The 20,263-nt window shown below is 41.8% G+C and overlaps 1 protein-coding gene across 1 annotated transcript in view; it reads right to left on the reverse strand.

Moving 5' to 3' along the window:
- Positions 1-3,930: 3,930 nt before the first annotated feature.
- Positions 3,931-20,263, reverse strand: part of NNT (nicotinamide nucleotide transhydrogenase) — a 137,461-nt gene continuing 121,128 nt past the window's right edge. Inside the window, exons 20-22 of the mRNA XM_069748680.1 lie at positions 9,204-9,322; positions 8,991-9,106; positions 3,931-7,868 (exon numbers count right to left, since the gene is read on the reverse strand). Of these exons, the coding sequence (XP_069604781.1) occupies positions 7,719-7,868; positions 8,991-9,106; positions 9,204-9,322 (385 nt within the window). The 3' untranslated portion in view covers positions 3,931-7,718. The remainder of the gene's footprint in view (positions 7,869-8,990; positions 9,107-9,203; positions 9,323-20,263) is intronic.

Raw genomic sequence — 20,263 nt, forward strand, 5'->3', positions numbered from 1 at the left:
ACAAATATGAACCCCACTTGCCACCGCTACAGGGCAAGAGGTAATAGCTAGGCAAAACAACAGAATTGGCACATCTAATAGATGTGCCTTTTCTGGGCAGCTGCGGGCTATTTTTAGGCTGCTTTAGCAAAGCTGATTATCAAAAATGGGGGGTCCCCACCCAGTTTTTAAAATTTAAATAATTAAAAAAAAAAGCTTGGGGACCCCTCTATTCTTGATACCGCGCCTTGCTGAAGTTGAAAGCTGAGGGTTGCAGCCCCAAGCTGCCAATTTTGCCTGGCTGGTTATCAACAATACAGAGAAACCCATGCCAGGTTTTCTATTTATTTATAGCGCAGGCGGCGGCTGATGAATACTCTCATCAGCCACCGCCTGCTCTCACTGTTGTTAGCGGAAGCAGGTATAGGCTGATGGAAGTAATGCTCCCAGCCGCATCCTCTTCTCGCTGTTATCAGTTGAATATAACGCATCATTCTCCCCTGCTTGTGCTGATTGCAGACAGAGCAGGGGAGAATGAGGAGAGTAGTGTTCAGCACCCGGCGCCGGCGAAAAACTGTTACTGTACAGCTTATTCTCAGGCGCCTGTGCGCGTTACACTGATGACATCCCTGTCTCATCCATGTGCACGTGTGCAGGGCATTTTGCGGCCCATGCTGTTAAAAAACAGACACGTCAGTGTATTTTTCGAACAGACACAGATGTGCACAGACCCATTCACTTAAAAAGCATCACCACACGTACCAGACAAGCTGACATGTGAATGAGGCCTTAGGGTGTATTGGGGATTATCCGTATGTTTTTAGAATTATTCATTAAAAATTACATTTTTATTTTTGTTATTGTTTCCTTGCTCCTCACTAAATCTTCAGTCCCTTAAGTTTTAGGTCCTGACTCAGCAATTGTGATTTGTAAGCTATTTTTTTTTCTTGTATTTTTTTCTATTTTTGCTGGTAGACTGTGCACGAAAAAAGCGTAATGTTTGATAAATTTGTCACGATTTTTTATTTAAATTGTCACCCAATCCTTCAGTAGTCTTTTAAATGTTGCATTTTTTTTTTTGACAGATTAAGGGTATGTGCACACGTATTTTGGAGCTCTGCAGATTTTTCCACAGCGGATTTGAGAAATCCACAGGTAAAAGGCACTGCATTTTACTGCGGTTTTTATGCAGATTTTGTGTGGATTCCACCTGCGGATTCCTATTATGGAGCAGGTGTAAAACACAGAGGAATCCGCACAAAGAATTGACATGCTACGGAATGTAACCCGCAGCGTTTCCACACTTTTTTTTCCGCAGCATGGGCACTGCGGACTGCGGTTTCCATGGGTTTACATTGTACTGTAAACGCATGGAAAGTTGCTGCAGCAGCAAAATCCGCAACGTGTGCACATAGGCCTAAGTATGCCACAGGGGTAGGGGATACTTTTGACATCGTCAAAAACATCTGCAGGAATAAATAACCCACCAAAATTGTCAAGCAAACAAAAAATGACATACTAAAAATACAAAAAAAACCTCCTGTAAAAAATGGTAGAAGTTATTATAAATTTGGTTCAAAATAAAAACCAAGCTTTTACTCCAAATTAATCTGGGCAATATTACCAAGCAAGTGTAAGCAGTAAATCTTTTACATTGGACCTTCAAAAATTAAATTTCTGTCTCAAATCTATATTTTTAGTATTACCCTCCAGAAACCACACATCACTCCGCACCTCTGGATACCTGGATTAAAAGGAGTCAGTCACCCCCAAAACTGAAATTAAAGTTTTTTGTAGATTGCCCTCACGGGCAGGGTCTTCTCTTTGTGTACCAGTCATGACTTGTATTGTTAAGTTTACTGTACTTGTTTATTATGTATACCCCTCCTCACATGTAAAGCGCCATGGAATAAGTGGCACTATAATAATAAATATATTAATATACGCTCTGTGAGGCAGTAACCGGTGTTATATGCAAGGGTCACTATGTGTTCCCCAGGATGTGCAAAGAAGGATACGGAGGCCGGGGGAGTGCATTGCAGTCACAGGCATAACTGTGATTGCAAGGCAGAATAGAAGTAAGGGTATGTGCACACGTTGCGGATTCTCTGCGGATTCGCGTTTTTTGCAGTGCAGAAACGCTGCAGATCCGCAATTGATTTACAGTACAATGTAAATCAATGAGAAAAAAATGCTGTGCACACTTTGCGGAAAATCCGCTGCGGAAACTCTGCGGTTTAAAAGAAGTAGCATGTCACTTCTTTTTTGTGAATCCGCAGCGTTTTTGTACCCATTCCATTATAGAAAACCGCAGGGGTAAAAACCGCAGCAAATCCCCAAGAAAACCGCAGCAAAAACGCACAAAAAACGCTGCGGAACTGCACAAAAAACGTGAAAAATCCGCAGGTGCGTTTTCTGCCAGGAGAGGCAGAATCCGCACCAGAAGTTCCTAAGCCTAATCCGCAACGTGTGCACATAGCCTTAGTGTCAGTCTTGGGGAAGCTATTTGTCCAAGGCGGATTTAAGAAAACCCACCATGTGTTTATTTTTTAAATGGACTACAGGATGGTAGATGGTAGTGGGCGGTCCATTTTCTTCCCCGTTCCCAGGTTTTCCATGTGGCCTACGGTAACAGGTTTGTTTGTAAAAACCCCTGCAACAAAAGGTTGAGTGTGTCAGTTTTGGTCTTGCAAGCAGGCAGAGCAGAAGACTTTGCAGAGCTCAACCTGTGTAAGGCAACACAGCTCCAAGAGCCAAAAGGCCTGGCACCCGTAGCGTACACGGTGGTGCAGTCGCCCACAGCAACCGGTCAAGGATTGTGTTTTTCCCCGGCTGATCCGGAGGCTCCGATTTACTTTTCCTGTTTTGTGAGTACGCTGTTTATTAAAAGAGACTTTACCTTGAACTTTTCCTGAGTCACCACCTCATTACTGCACAGCATAGATACCGCTGCACCACAGCTCCTATAGGGGATTTAGCCCCTGTAAACACCATACTTGCAGTACAGATTTTTCAAATCGTTTAATGTAAAAAAAATAAAACTAAAAAAAAAAAACGTTTTTGCTACATATGTTTCTGAGGTCGTGTTGGTGAAAAGTTACACCCCTCTAATACCATTCTCAGCATCTCCCTAGATTGGACTTCTCCCTTTGTGATGTTTGACGATCGCTTTGGGGTCCTGCCTATATTGAATTCTTTGTCCAGCCACACCGCTCAGTGTCTGTGAGCGCCGGTGTCCTCTGATCTCCAGTCCTGAATGCAGCAGTCGCTCGCTGTACACAGGATTGCACAGCAGAGGACGGCCGATGCTGACAAGAAAGATGAGAACATGCACACACTGACATGTGCATCCTCCGCACCTGCAACGTCAATATATGCAGGGAGTGTGGATCTAATACAAGCGGCGTGCTTGGAGGACTGTCAATCATCACAAGGTGAAGTTGTGGAGGATGGCAACTGAGATAGAAGATAGAATAATGCACCAAGCACTTACGGTAAGTGTGCACTGAAGCCCGCTTATTTACATATGTAAACTATTATTCGATAAAAAAATTTAGACCCAATTATTTACTTTCTGTTAAATCAGCCATACAGTTCTAGAGCTATGGGACTTATTAGTGCAAATTTTTATGCGCTTTACTAAAGGGGTGGTGCTCACAGGATCCTCAAGGGTGTGTCTTTAGGCTGCTCTTTAGGCGAATACATTAAAAAAAAAATGGAATACTCAGTGGGAATAAAGTAAGAGCGAAAACTGGTGTCAGCCGCTCCTTCAAATCCCATGCACAATACTGGTAATGTAAAGTGCATTGGATTATGCACGAGAGAAATCCAGTCCGTCTTTGTACCCCAATTATTCACGACGCAAACTACTGCCTGCAGCTCATCAAACCCTCCTTCACTCTTCAGTAATCAAGGACTTTACAACCAGCCATGAAAATAAAGCAACACTAATTATTTCATTTCACTTCTTTAATGGATCTCATGATGATGATGATACATTTAATAAACAGTTAAATTATAGTTTTTGTTGCTAGAACAATAAAACAGACGCAGTCAGTACTTTAGTTGTTCATCATGATCTAGTACTTAACATGGAAAACTCCTAATACCAAAACCAGCGTGGGTCAATCCTTTACCCTGATTTGCATTTACCAATCCATTTAAAAACAATGCAACGTTTTCATTCAAAATGTGGGGAAAAAAACAAACAAAACAAATGTTATTAAAATGCACTTTTCACCTATGATCAATGGAAGCCGCTAGAGGTCAAGTCATAAGAAACTAGAGGCCATATGGATCATGTTTCTTCGGCCTTGGCGATGTCCATTCTCCAAAATTGAGTGACCTGGTAGCAGGTATTAATATTTTCATGCTACATGCTCTTGGTTTCTGGATTTTTCAACCTTTAAATTTCCTGTTTATGTTATATACGTGACGTATTAGTAATGACTTCTACCGTCATGATACGCCCCATCCCATTCCCATAGAGAAAAACCACCTGAGTTTCTGGAAACGTGCAGCAGAATTGTGAACGAACAGTCACATAAAGGAGCTTTCTGACAGCTCCTACAAGAACGTGTAGACGTCCTGATGATTACTACTGAAAATGGTTTCCCGGAGTAGTAAATTACAACTTGCAGGTCAGTGCCCAGCCGCGAGGCTGCTGCACCAGGCTCCTATTACTAAGGCAGTCATTGAGGTAACGTGTTAGACGTGGAGGTCTACGTCGCCGCTTCTACTTCATGATTTCGTTGCATTGAGTCACATTTAAGGATTAGACTTTATTCGATTAAAACCATACATGACGAGACCTCCATTACAGTCTAGAAGTAGTGTACAAGCCATGGCTATAAACCCTGAGGGCTATACAAAGCCAATTTAAGGTAATATTATGCTCATCCTTTTGATATGTGGTCTTCCCTCAACCATCTGCTACTCCCGCCATGTAAATCTTGTAGAAAGATTAATGAAGAACGTCTGCTCTCATTGCTGGATCGCCACAAGCCATGAAATAGGGTATGATAGGAATTAAAAGCTTAGCCAGCAGGATTTCACCCCAAAAACTACTCATATGCTCATGTAGCTCTGTCAAAGACAAATCCAGCAATACCTTTACATGGCCGGTCCATTCCTCCTTTACGGAGAAATCAGCGTTTGAATTGATGTGCAAATGTGGCTGAAAGGCTATGGTAGATCCGAAGCCTCTGTCACCCAAGCTCTATTCCCCACCCAGCGCTGGCTCCTCCTGCTTAACTGACAGCCTCTATGCTGTGTGACTTCAGTCAATGGAGTAGTCCGTCAAGGAGGAGGAGGCGGCGCTGGGTGGAGAATAGACACAGAGTGACAGATGCTTCAGATCTACAAATTGCTATTTAGCCTCATTGGCATATCAAGTCAAACGCTTATTTCTCAGTAATGGAGGAATGGAGTGGCCATGTAAAGGTGTTCCTAGACTTGTCTTTAGAACAGCTACATGAGCATATAAATAGTTTGGGGTGTGAAATTCTGCCGACAGATTCTCTTTAACAGTTGGTTATGTCATATAATGATTATTAATAGTATGTGAACTGCAGGACCGAAGAAAGCGCAGATCCCACCTTACCAGCACATCTGTACCTTCCATGGTCTTACCATTGGCTCGATGATGCGCGGATCTGCAGCAGTTTTCTCCATACCATTATATCATCATCTGTATCACAGATTTGATGAACTTGTTGAAATATAGTTGTGATCCCGTTGCCTTCAGACATGTGCTTTAGCGCCAGCTACTGTAGTGATACAATAGGTCAGAGGTCGGCAACCTTTGGTACATGATCATGTTTCCCTGACATATTGGGCAGCTTGCACAAAGTTATGAGCCCATTGGCGCAACTGCAATTGGGCAGCGCTGTTACTAGAACCCATATGATCCGGTGTCGTTGTGGCCGAAACACCGATCACCCACGGTTGGCCAATAACCGCACGATTCTAATCTAGAGTCAGTGGTCAGCTGGGGAGAGCAAAAGTCAGACAGTCATTAGATAGCCACCTTTATCAGTAGGATAATCTGGCTGCCAAGGTGTAAAATGTCCAAATAAGTTTAATAGAATTCCCCGGTACATGCTGAGCAAGTGTGGTAGAGGCTGGTTTAGTAAGGTGTGCAGAGCCCACTCATGAAGGAACGCTATGCCTGGCAGCATGGCTGGCATTGAGCCCCATCTTACTAAGATGGGCCTAAATAATATTGATCTGCCCTGTTGACAAACTCCAAGTAAATACAAGGTTATAAATATTAAAGGGAGCAGTCTCTTTCAGGTATTCAAATGTTGGAGAGTGCAACCAAAACTGCCAACATAACCATGACGCAAGTAGACATCTGACGCAATGTTGTTGGGCCAGCTGGGGTATACCGCTGACAAAGAAAGACATATTGCAAAGCATGCAGGTTGTCAGAAATTGGCATAAAAAAAAAATCTTTGAAGGCTTCAGTGGCCTATGAGGTGTAGTGGGTACAACAATGGAGCTAGGCGTCAATGTTATGCCAAGAAATGATGACATCATCAGTCTTTCCATGTGTGAACTTGAAAAGAAGCCATTCCCAACTAGTAGGGTTGGACATGCTTTACAGGTGTGTCCAGATTAAAAAGAAAAAAAAGTGGGGTCTAAGATTCTCCATGTGGAGAACGCCAAGTTGGCATAAGGAGGCCATGCAATACTTCTCTGAGAAATTAAAAATGCAAATTGCCCCTTCAAAGGGGAAGAGGCCAGGAAATCTTACACCACCTATTGGATGTAGCAATCCTAAAAATCAATATTGACCCTTTAACAAGCCGTACCACATGACTTCGGATAAGAAGTTAAGCAAGCCTAAAGTAGGTACTTTATATGTAAACACGTGTTTCGGGGTGTTTGCTCCTCATCAGTGCAAACCTGGATGACTGGATTGGTTGGGTGAAGGGCCAACACCCAGAAACATGTGTCTGTAAACAGAGTTTCTGGTTAGGTTTCTTATCCCAACTCATGTGGCAAGGCTCGTTAAAAGGGTCCACACTGATTTTCACAACTTACAATAGGTAGAACTAGAGAGGAGGTTTTTTTTTTTGTTTGTTTGGTTTTTTTTTTTGAGAGGAAGAAGATATTCCTGTGTTTGCTGAAAGTGACACTTTTCCCTTTGGCTGTGCCAGGTATTGCATCTCACTATTGGAATATTTTTGTGAAAGCGTCTACTAATAAATGACATTAAAAAAAAAGGACATAAAAAAAATAAATAACCTGAAACATTTAGATTTGATCACATTAATTTAACAGTTGGAGTAATATTGGGTTGGCATCTCTAACATCCGACCACGATCAACATCATCTTGCGCCACCTAAGAGTTTATTAAAGGGATGATTGCAGCTTCACAAAAATGGAGAAATCGTTGCGAAATCAGAGGGCTCCGATCTTCACATTATTAAAGTTCAATACATTATTGTAGTTAAGAAAGGTCGTATGCTACAATTAGAAATATATAAAACATTGATTGCTTCCATGTACAATTGTGAGAGGTTTTTCTTTCTTGGCTCATGCATATTCTGGTATCAAGGACTGAAAATACCAAATCCAATTTGTTTGTTGCAGCCACGTGTTACCGGTCTCAGTCTAAAGCTACCAAGTTCTATTGTTAAAAAATAACAGGTGGTTATCAGACCTGTTAACACTGGCCGGTAGAGCTTTCGATAAAAAAAAAAAGAAAAAAAAATAAGCCCACGAGGAGCATCTACTTCGAGATGGCCTCCCGAACTTTTGACTGCAAAGCATCACAAGTCTTCTTGGCGTCACCCAACAACATGGCGGTATTGGGCTTGTAGAAGATGGGGTTGTCGACAGCAGCATAACCCACACCCAGAGATCTCTTCATTACAATCACCTGAAAAGATGGAAAAAAAAATATATTAAAACCTTTTTACTAGTTGATGGGAAGTTGGGTCCCCTACTCAGGGCCCTGATCTCAAGCAGCTCTAATGTATGTGTTACCATGAGGAAACAGTCATCCTACGAAAGGGAAAAAATGATGTAACGCTATATGCGGTCGGAAAACGCTTGCTTTTAGATCCCCCCGATGGGAAGGACTTTCAAATTTCACTATAAAGCGGGGTCCATCAACACATTTCACAATACAAACCGAATCAGTTATTAAATACATATCTTAGACTCCATGTGGCCGATGTACTTACTCTGAAAACCCAGATCACAATGGCTGTGCTTCTTCTTGAAAAATTTGAAACTTCATGAATGTTTTCCTGCTTCATAGCAATTTGAGCTCGACTTATAAAATGCTCATTTTATTATCCGCATTATACAGCCATTATGATATGGATTTTCAAAGTAAGCACAACAGCATCATCAGGCCCAACGTGTATTTAGTCATGTATGAAGTTTGCATTATGAAATGTGACGACAAGTCTGCTTTTAGCTTCTTACGAAACAAAGTGAAGTAAAGAAATGTGATTTTCCTACATGTATCAATTTGGTAATTAAAGATCTGGAACGGAGAATGGTGCTTGGTTTATCTTTAGCCAGAAACTCAATCTTTACAGAACACTATATATAATATGTGTTGGGGTAAATGGGATTTTCTTTTCTTCACTATGTTATTTCTAATGTGTCCTCCAGATCAAGGACGGCCAAGCACGGACTATGACCTTTACGCTGAACTCATGTGGCGGACAGCAATTCCTCCTGACTATGCACGGAATAACAATCCAACATGCCTAATCCTTCTGTTTCCATCTCCCTTGACATCTGGCATTGCGAAAGGAACGTAAGGGTTCCCTATACACATGGCCATTTTAGGTCCGTGCCCTTAATTACTGTAAAGGTACAAGTATCATAGCTTGTAGTAATTCACAGCTGACAGGTCCACTGAAATACACCAAACTACGCCGATTAGGAGCACAAGTAGATGGTTAGATATACTTAAGTCCTTCACGTAAGTTTCTCCAGAAAAAATGACCACTTGAGCACTTGAGCCTATGACTTGGGCACATACCTGCTTCGATTTCCATACTTCCAGGACGGGCATACCAGCAATGATTGAGTTGGGGTCTTCTTGTGCGGCAGAGTTAACCGTGTCATTGGCACCAATCACAAGGACCAGGTCAGTTTCTAGAAAAGGAAGCAAACAGATACAGTCAGCAGCATTAATAAAATTGCAAGCTAGGGTCAAGTAGATGATAAGGACGTGCACCACAAGCCTCCTTACCAGGGAAGTCTTCATTGATCTCATCCATTTCCAGGACAATATCATATGGCACACCAGCTTCAGCCAGAAGAACGTTCAGCTGACCGGGCATACGTCCTGCCACAGGGTGGATGCCAAACCTACAAGATAATACGTAACACATCAGAACAACGATATTTATGCCGGCGGTGAGTAAAATTAAAGGAAGCAGCACAAGCTACCTACAGTAGTAACATCTAACACTGTTGCCCAGCAGATTGACGGGCCACTAGTGTGATTTGATTCACAGGAGCCCCTCCATGGCTGTGCCAATAATCTATAGTCATAGGAAAGGAGCCGTGAGAATGTCACCTTTCCTGATGACATCAGCAGCTCTGCTTCTGATTAGCAGGAATTACGCATCACGCCAGGCAAGATAATCAATGGAAGAGCCGCGGATGTCGTCTGGTAAGTGGCCGTTGTCACTGCTTTCGCCCAATGGCCAGATGATATGGTTGTTCCCAACATACTGGGTCGTGCAAACAAATGTCTGCCAACTCTATGGAACATGTTCGTAAAGATGGCCATATAAATGGAGGCAAGGGCCAGGTAGTAGCTTATGTAGAGCGGGGATGGTGCAAAATTCTCCATGCAATGAATATGTACATCCGTACAGTTGTACCGTGATCGTGGACCCGAGTCTATCGGGACATGGCACGACTGCATTAGGGTATATTTGGATACAGGAAACATTTCTGCGATTGTCATACCGATCTTAGTGGGGCTTGCAGAAGAAACTTTCTATGTTCAAATGCTGAGGATGAGTTGCAGAAGTTTCTGCCAATGAGATATTCCCTAATGGAAGTGTTCCTCTATTATGGCATCTGATGAAGCGTGCCACAATCTCTATAGGAAATCAGAGGAAAGTACACAGTATGGTACCAAGAAGCAAGAACTTCTCAAGTTGTAGAAGCCGAGCACCCATAGGACATACAAAGCCATAATATTGTACTGTACAGAAGCTTGTAGTTCCATTTAGATTCATAGTGTGGAGCATCGATAGAGACCAAAGAATCATAAAAAGTTCGAGTTGGAAGGGACCTCCGGGGTCATAGTGTCCAACCCCCTGCTCAATGCAGGATTCACTAAACCATCTCAGATAGATGTCTGTCCAGCCTCTGGTTGAAGACTTCCATTGAAGGAGAACTCACCACCTCGCTTGGCCGCCTGTTCCACTCATTGATGACCCCCACTGTCAAAAAGTATTTTCTAATATCTAATCTGTATGTTCTCCCTGTGCCCAGGACATCTAATGTACCTTCCACCCATGTGCAGTCTGTACGGCAGCACACATTATAAAAGACCTGATAAAAATCTCACTGAAAATCATTTTTCTGAAATGCTCATTTTTTTCCCCTTTATAACCTCAAGTAATTCACTAATCAGTAACACGGGGCAGTAAAGATAACTTTCTTATGCACTCAAAAAAATCCTAATTCTAACCTTCATTGCTAAAAACACATGTTAAACTGGGTACAAAGCTGCAACCACAAACCCTAAGTGGGGCCTAAAAAAAAAAAGAAAGAGAAAAAAGACATTACACAGAAATCCGGATCCTGTTATGGAAAGCTAGAGGATGGAACATATTAAGCCTTGACAAGATCAGAAATATGGATGTAAGGACGGCTCGAGGAAGGATTAGATCATATATACAAGACAAGGTGAAAAGTAGTTATTGGATATACAAAATTAAACAGGTCGTAGTAATTTCATTTATAGCGTCATCTGCTTTTCTCATCAGGCAAAGTACGGCCCAAAATCCATATACAACCATCCGTTCTGTTTAGGAATTACACATGTTACAATCAGCTCCTTAAACAAATGTATAAAAACACTTGTAAAGCTATATATACATCATCCGCCGGCGAGAGAAGCCAGTAACACTGTCCTCCGTACGAATATTGGGATACTGCGCTAGTATGAACATATCTTAAAGAGGACTTGACACTTGCAGAAAATGCGTTTGTTTAATATTGGTATAAGTGCCACCACATTACTGAATCTGGCCTCGTTTTCCTTTTGTTCTTACTCATCTCCATTCCCGAGATAAGGCCCTCTTTTCCACTGGGAGTGGTCTTCAAGAAGACTCCCATACAGAAGTTGAGGACTACACCCACTTGGCTAAAAAGACTAGGTTTACATAATGAGCAGAGTGTCTCAGTGGGTAGCACTGCAGTGCTGGGGTCCTGGGTTCAAATCCCACCAAGGACAACATCTGCCAGGATCAATCTCGGACAACCTCTGCATGGACAGACCCTTCAAGTTCTATGGGTCCAATTTTAGACAGTTTGTAAAAGGGCAGGTAGGCAAAACTATAATGGATACCAATGAAAAAAAGGAAGTGCCTTCAAAATAATAATAATAATAATAAAAAAAAAATACAGTTGACTGTAGTTTTATCATAACCACACAGGTCTCGGCTGCCGAGTTCTGAAGCGTTGTATGGTGGATCCCTCACGCTGGAGGGCGCTCTACTGACGAGCTGGTTCTGGCCATGTCACCTGGTCATATTACACTGGTTATATAATGGTGAGACCAGATATCACTTGATTCTGGTGGCATAAAGATTGGTTTTTAAGGGATCATTATCCCCCATTAACCGTCTTATTCCATCTTTATGAGTTCTGCAGGAACAAGGACAGATATAGAAACGTATCTCTCCTGTGCAGATGGGACGCTGGTACAAGAGATCTTAGAAGCCCAAGTACATGACAAGATAGTCTGTCCATAAAGACAGAATCAACGATCAAATATGTCGACCTGAGCTCCTATACTTCCATTTCCATGAAGCGATCATTGACAGTAAGCGTTGGTTTATGATGGCTTGTCCCACGCAGTTTAATTGTTGGGAGTCATCAGGAAAAGGGTGAAATCAACCAAGAATTGATCAAATTACATTGCGGAAATAAATCAATTCCACATTGCTTTATATATAGCAAAGAAGGACCTAAAGAGCAGTCTAGGTGTCTGATCATTTGGTCTTTGGCCAATGTAAAGCCTCCCATACACACTTGACTATTGTGGTCAGAACCCACCAATATCCAGAAGTATGGCCAGACATCTATTATGGAGGGGGGCCCCATAGAAATTATTTTCGGTGGAGATAGAAATCCAGCATTTCAGACTGCTAATTGTTTAGTTCGCCTAGAGATATACTGCTGTCGGAAATGTCTGGCAGTGGATTTCTCATAGAGAACACAGGAGCCCTCACAACAAAGCAAGGGGACTCCTGTGTATGGAAGAGACAGCCTCTATAGCTGCTGGCAGAACAATCAGACATCGTTCAGCCGACAGTCTTAACTCCCCCATACACCTTTTAATGGCAAAGATGCTCAAGGACAATAGCAACTTGGTTAAGAGTAGGTTCATTTATTCATAGGTTGGTTCTAGCTATGCATAAAATGAACCCGTCGCATCCCAAAACACTACTAACCTGCAGATATGGGGTTAAGCTGCAGTTTAAGAGAGTTCCAAAAAGGTGACCGGCCTCTGCACTGAAAGCCGGGCTACCGGGAGGAAATTAGACTTCTTTCTTCCCAACAGACTCCAGTTTTCAGTTATGGAGGCCAAGCTTCAGTAAATGGTGAGCGGCTACTGTTACTATGCCCCGGCAGTGACTGATAGCCAGCACTACAGCCACGCTGACCGTGCCTCTGTGACTGAAAGCCAGAGAATGCCTGGAGGAATAAAGATACCGTAATTTTCTCCTGGCAGCTGGGCTTTCAGTGTAGTGGACGGGCACCTTTGGAATCCTATGTTCCTCAAAAATACCCCCATATCTGCAAGTTAGTAGCATTTTTAGGACATGACAGGATCCCTTTAAGCTTATTAAAATGCATGTATGTGATTTGTTTATTGGTCACTGGTTTCTAATATTTTGTAAGAAGGCTCCTCTGGGAGCAAATGGCCAGAAAATTCCCTTTAAAATCCCAGTTTTGTCAACGAAGGGTAGAGGGGGCAGATGCCTAACTACTTGGCTACGTACGACAGACTCTTAGGATGCTTTCCATTTCAACAGCACATTTCTTGTTTATGTGGTGGATGTGCTGCCGACAAAGAAAAAACATTAGGCTTGCCCATTTGTCGATTGATTGACCAATGTAAGCATGTCAGCCATGCGATTGGAAATGAACATTCGGCTAATCATCCACCCATGTGAACAGGCCCTAAGGGCAACAATGTCGGTTTTCTTCTTAGACACTTAATAAATGAGGTCCAACGTATAGTACAAAGTTGCAAAACTCTTCATTTTTGAAAGTCCCTTCAAGCCATGTTCTATTTCTCTCCGAGAACTTGCACAGATTAAAAAGCTGAAAGCCTCAGTTTTTTCGACATCATTCAAAAGCTCTAGATTTTACAATTTTGTATTCTATTTATACCCCCCCCCCCCCCCCCCCCCGTCACTCATGTTGGACAAGAAGGTCAAATGATAAAGAGCAAATCGCAAACCTACATATGAAATTTGCATTTTTCCATCATCTCACAGCAATACCATCAGGGACTATGGAGACAATATTTAAGGTATGGATGTCATGTATAATGTACACATGTAGTTTGGTTAACCCTGCAACTGATGCACACGATAGAAGAGGGAATAATACAAATTGGAGAAACATGGAAACAAGGTTTATGAATCACAAGAGAATTCTAGCAAGTAATTGTAGAAATGTGGCTCCGATTAACAACACAATGCCATATTACAGCAACACAAGCCCTCACACTCCAAGCCGCTCCGCATGAGGTCCCAACTAAATTAGTCCAGACTGCACTTCTCATTGACACTGGGATATGAAGACATGTCAGCTACAGAGGCCAAACATATATGGAAATACACTAAAGAAAGTGATTGGTGGGAGTGCCATCAAATAGGAGAAAAATATTCTGATGGCTCCTTTAGGTTACAGTCCAAATAGAGAAATTTAGTACCAGAACTTACACCAAAAATATCCCTGCCTGTGCATTTGGGTGGTGCTCAGCAAAAATACACAAAGATCAACAGTCCAATATAATCGGAGCTTGAATAAGCAGCACTCACCCATGTAAAGAAACTTGGGCAAAACTTATTCCAAGTTAGTAAAATAACAGCATGGTAGCATGCAAGAACATAAAAAACACGGACAACAGCCGTTTCGCACCCACCACTCTCCTTCCAGGTCAATCTGATTATACTGGACTCTAGACCAGGAAGAAGTCCCTGCTGGAAGCTAAACAGCTGTTGTCCGCGTTTGTTATGTTCTTACATGCTTATACTAAGCTAGTATTTTACTAAACTTGAACAAAAAGGTTTACTCTAGTATAGGTTGGTAAGCAAGCAAAATAGGAACATGATACTAATTTACATGCACACCAACTTTTATTCCAGTTGCTTTTTTTTCGGTCAACTCTCAGGTTTGTGCAGTTGGTGCACGTAAGGGTATGGCATCCCTTTCTTTGAGCTGGACATTATGTTTATATAGCTTCCCATTTTGCTGGGTACTCATATTCAGGACCTGGTCCTGCTCGGCCCTTATTCACATTGATGTCACTTTGACACATGGTAAGGTTTTAATACTAGAGGCTAGGACGATCCCGAATTTGGGTACACCTTGACGCTAGCGGGGTGGCTTTTAAGCTTTTTTTTTTATCTTATCGAAAAACGGTGTTTACCAAGTATACCATTTGTTATGCACTACTGCTTTTACTTATTTACATACAGTACATGTTCAGAGAATAGATGGTGGATTTTAATGAAAGCAGTGAGTGCCATGATGTACTTTTTATTTATTGCTTGTAGCTTTATCAGCCGTAACAAAAAGCTTTTGGTAAAAGTACAAAGAATCCTCGAAAATGGAGGCCAACAATGTAGTCTAGTTACAGGCCAGCTATACTTGTGTTCTCCGTGTCCTTCTATTCACATAGAGAGCAAGAGGTAGACAGAGACAGCCATATAAATAGATCTTACTGGCAATGTGTGAGGTTGGTACGGCTTGACGTCTGGCTTTCTGTTTCCTGAATCTGGATCTCATTAAGACTTTGTACTTTTTCTTAATGAACTCTGAAAAAGGCCGTGGTGGATGACATAAATCATTTGGCATATGTTGTGATCATGGCAAATGCTCAGAGGCTCATCTGCTTTTTTTGGGCTCTCAGAAGACAAAGCTTCAGGAGGATGTTCTGGATGTGTTTGGAGAAATGTCATCTTTCAAAAACTTTGTGAGACATACAAAGAGATGGGACGTGCTCTAAACAGATGGAGGATAATTTTTAACAGGAAGGAAGTGGTTCAAAAATAGAAAGAAGAAAATGTCATCACAGAATATTGATAATGGCAGCAGGACCTTAAGAAGACGGTAATGAAGATCAAGGACCACCTAATCATCTAGAAAACAACCTAGAAGCTGAAAAGACATACTGACACACACTTTATGGACAAAGTATGGTGTCCAAACTCCTACTCATTGAATTCAACTTTTTTTTTTAACTCCGGCCCATTATATGTATAACATCTGACCCCACACCATGCCATCCTTCACGAATGTGTGACTAAATATCTAGGTCTATAGAGCTCGGCAATACCAGTGTGGACCTGTAATAGGAGCCACCGGTGTAACAAGTCAGATCACCATATTTCTTAGCCCCATCACCTTGGAGTGTACATAGTTACATAGTTATTAAGGTTGAAGGAAGACTATAAGTCCATCTAGTTCCACCCATAGCTTAACCTAACATGCCCTAACATGTTGATCCAGAGGAAGGCAAAAAAAAACCATGTGGCAAGAGTAAGCTCCACATTGGGGAAAAAAATTCCTTCCCGACTCCACATACGGCAATCAGACTAGTTCCCTGGATCAACGCCCTATCAAGGAATCTAGTGTATATACCCTGTAACATTATACTTTTCAAGAAAGGTATCCAGTCCCCTCTTAAATTTAAGTAATGAATCACTCATTACAACATCATACGGCAGAGAGTTCCATAGTCTCACTGCTCTTACAGTAAAGAATCCATGTCTTATTATGCTTAAACCTTTTTTCCTCCAAACGCAGAGGATGCCCCCTTGTCCCGGTTTCAGGTCTATGATTAAAAAGATCATCAGAAAGGTCTTTGTACTGTCCCCTCATATATTTATACATTAACATAAGATCACCCCTTAGGCTTCGTTTTTCCAAACTAAATAGCCCCAAGTGTAACAACCTATCTTGGTATTGCAGACCCCCCAGTCCTCTAATAACCTTGGTCGCTCTTCTCTGCACCCGCTCTAGTTCAGCTATGTCTTTCTTATACACCGGAGACCAGAACTGTGCACAGTATTCCAAGTGTGGTCGAACTAGTGACTTGTATAAAAATTAGGTAAAATTATGTTCTCCTCATGAGCATCTATGCCTCTTTTAATGCATCCCATTATTTTATTTGCCTTTGTAGCAGCTGCCTGACACTGGCCACTGAATATGAGTTTGTCATCCACCCATACACCCAGGTCTTTTTCATTGACGGTTTTGCCCAGAGTTTTAGAATTAAGCACATAATTATACATCTTATTTCTTCTACCCGATACAATAGTGGAAGAAACCGCAGCAACTCAGCCATGAATTGGAAACCATGTAACGTTACATAGTGGGGTCACAGAGTGCCGGGGAGCAGAGGGTATAAAAGTCACCAATGTTCGGATGATATGGAACTATGGTTCGTTCCCTTGTCCCTAAAGACCAGATGCTTGCTTCAAGGCTTACGCATTTGAAATAGATTCTTCTGATAAAGACTAAAAATCTGCAGCAACTTTTAGTTCGTTGTAGTAATGGACTGAGCTCCTCCTGGCAACGGAAGGACAAGTCTGTGTTTAGCGAACACCAGGAGAACATTTCCCGCCTGGCTATTTCACCAACTGTAAGTTTGGTGAAGGAAGGATAATGCTATGGGCTTGTTTTTCAGGGGTCGGAGTAGACCCATTATTACCAGTAAAGTGTAATCCTAATGCTTCAGCACTAGACATTTAGGACAATTGTATGTTTGTGTACATTGTGGGGAAGGCCCTTTTCTGTTCCCCATGACTGTGCCCCAGTGAGGTGTGGAAGAACTTTAATGGCCCGAACAGAGCCCGGACCTAAACCGCTTCCATCACAGTTTGGATGAAGAAGAGATTGTGAGCCGGGCCCCCTAATCTAACATCAACGTCTGACCTCACAAATGCTGTTCTGGATCAAGGGCCGAGAATTCCCACAAAGTCCAAAAGGTTGTAGTACACCTTCCCAAACGACAAACCGGATTTAGCTTAAAAAAAAAAAAATTAAAAAAAAATTGTGGGATGGCAGGACAAATGTCATAAATGGCTATGGGTGTAGAATGGGATGTCATAAAAGCTCCTGTAGGTGTAATGTTGAGGGGTACCATACTTTTGTATATGTAGTGTACTTGACACCATAAGCTCTGGCAAAAAATAGCAGCCATCTTTGGTAGTGCAGGATACAATTCATCTGCGTCCCGATGACTTTACTGCATGTCACCACCTGTACTAGCCCACTATATGAGCAGGTTGGAAGAGGTCTTTGGGGTGATCGGGGAATTGGGATTAGGCAACTTTAAGCTTTATATTTTTTGATGTTGGGTGTCACAAAAGTGGAATTATTAAATTAAAAACTGGCATTCCAAAGGCATTATTACTTTTTAAGTGGGGGAAGAGCAACGGTCATTAATACTTTCTGAAAAGGTCTTTTCCTTGTAAGGGGGCAATCAAGAGGTATTATCTTTTAAAGGGGAAAATCAAGGAGCATTATTACTTTTTAGAAGGATTCGTGCATCACCACTTTAAGTGTTCATTTGGAAGCATTACTGTTTTGAATGGAGACTGAGGGATATAAGTTAAGGTGGCACTCAGGCGTAGGGGGGGCAGTGTTACTGTAAGGGGTGGAATAATAAGCTTCAAAGAAGCATATAGGGGACATTACTTTTAAAGGGGTATTACGATTGCCTAAGTGCAAAAAAGAGGGCATGACTACTTTCTAGGATGCACAGATGAGGACTTATATTAAGGAGCACAGAGAAGATAAATGTGAGCTGCAAAATTTGCAAGGAAATAGGAGGGAAAAAAAACGAGTATTTTTTTTGTGCTGCTGATCTGTGGAAATGAGGTTCCAAAGTCAGGAACTGTATTTCTCCTACTTTCTTGGTATTAGACCGATGACCTGTGGATCTGCAGCAGCTGGATATTCATGGTCCTTTACTGTTGTGTGGGCACAACTCTGCCCATTATTATTTATAATTTTAATCCCAGGTGAATACAAAAATGTTAGAACCCAACAGAAGGAGAACAATGAGGAACATGAGGAAGCAACAACGTGGAAACAAAAAGGACATGGGCAGGATAAAAAGGAGAGTCCGTTGATGAGGAGGGAACACAGAGCTACACGAGGCAACCCTGGGAACTGATAGTTTGAACTCACACTTCCCTTTACACTTCTACCAGAGCTCGGCACATATCTGAGCTCGGCATTTCATCTATATAGCTTCCCATGGGCAGGTCATGGAGGAGTCGGGCCCCTGTCCTGCTCTGCCCTTATCTACATTGAGGTCTGCTGACCTAGGATGATCCCTAACGCTTGTGGTTCACCTCACTGATTGGGTCACCTTGTCGCGGTGGGATGGCTTTACACTTTTTTTTTTTAATCAAAATAGTGTTAACTAATAGTGTTAAGTCCCATAAATTATTTACATTTCCTATTACTATTTACTTACTACAGGGTTTTTTCTCATTTTGTCTTTTTTCATCTTGGGTTTTTGTATTTGTAGACTATGTTTTATAGTTATTTTAAGTGAAAAAATACTTGCCATTTTAAAAAGGTCAGAAAATAGGTGAAATAAAAGTTTCAGACTTTCAGCCCTGCAGCACCATATTATTCATGTCAGTTCGGAAGTGTTTCCAAGGGGACTAAAAAAAAAAAGACAAAAATGCTCCTAGAAAACAGATCTGAATCACTATTACTATATGTCTGGGTCTTGACGTCTAGTATAGACTTCTACATTATTGTAACCAGTTTTAGGGCCATACAGGGTGATCTCATTTTACTTCCCGAACAGACGGGTTTTATAGCATAAGCTAAAATCACTAACATAAGGAAAATCCTCAAAAAAAAAAAAAAAAAAAAAGGAATTCCCATCATCTACATGGACACAACATTTTTCGTACATAAAGACAAAACTGACATTATAGAAAGATGTGGATGGTTACAAAACGCTTTCTTGTTGAATAAGGGGATTGTCTCCGGGCTCCCGGCTTCTGCGCCTTGTCTGCTTTTAATATTCCAGTGATTTCCTGAAAGTTAAGCCCTGGGATTTTGCTGTGAAATCCACTGTGCTAGGAACATAACAAGTTTATGTAACTAAAACCTTCCTAGATTTGCAAACACACCGCAGATCTCTGGTGTCAGCTTTCTGGAGTTCGGGTGATTAAATAATACACGATTCTGGGAGATTTGTGAAGAGCGCCGCATTTCTGGAGAATAAAGGCCGCCCGTCTTACAGTGCGGATCACGCCGAGCGGGTCACGTTTAACCCTTTCTTAAGGGTAGTGTTGGATTTCTTTTAACACCAAGACAAGAACGCGACGTAAGCGTTAAGAAATTCCACCTTGAAATAAGATCGTAATTGCAAGAAAATATCAGAGAATTGCCTTCATGCCAAATCCGTAATACAGCGCCATTAACATGGCTCTGGGAGCTTTATGATAATAATGGATAGGTTTCCAGAGCAAATGCTGAACTCGCTCTGGCTTTCCCGATGGCTCGTTCATGGCAGGCTGAAGTGTGAATAGGATCCAGATTACAGACTGCTGGAAATGAAAACAATGCTGGAGGCCTCGAAAACACACAACACCCAGGGAGTCCTACACCGCCTCTTCCGATGGCGCACATGACAAGCACATCAACTTTACCAGGATGTCATTTGCTTAGGGACATTTTTAGTTTTTTCCCTACATGCGGATTAAAGAGCTGTACATTTTTTCTCGTTCAGATAGCCGTAGAATTTTTGCATCTTTTTTTTCATAATACATGGGGCGCAGTTTTTAGGTT

Source organism: Ranitomeya imitator, chromosome 1 (assembly GCF_032444005.1).
Source record: "Ranitomeya imitator isolate aRanImi1 chromosome 1, aRanImi1.pri, whole genome shotgun sequence".
NCBI classification, from domain to species: domain Eukaryota; kingdom Metazoa; phylum Chordata; class Amphibia; order Anura; family Dendrobatidae; genus Ranitomeya; species Ranitomeya imitator.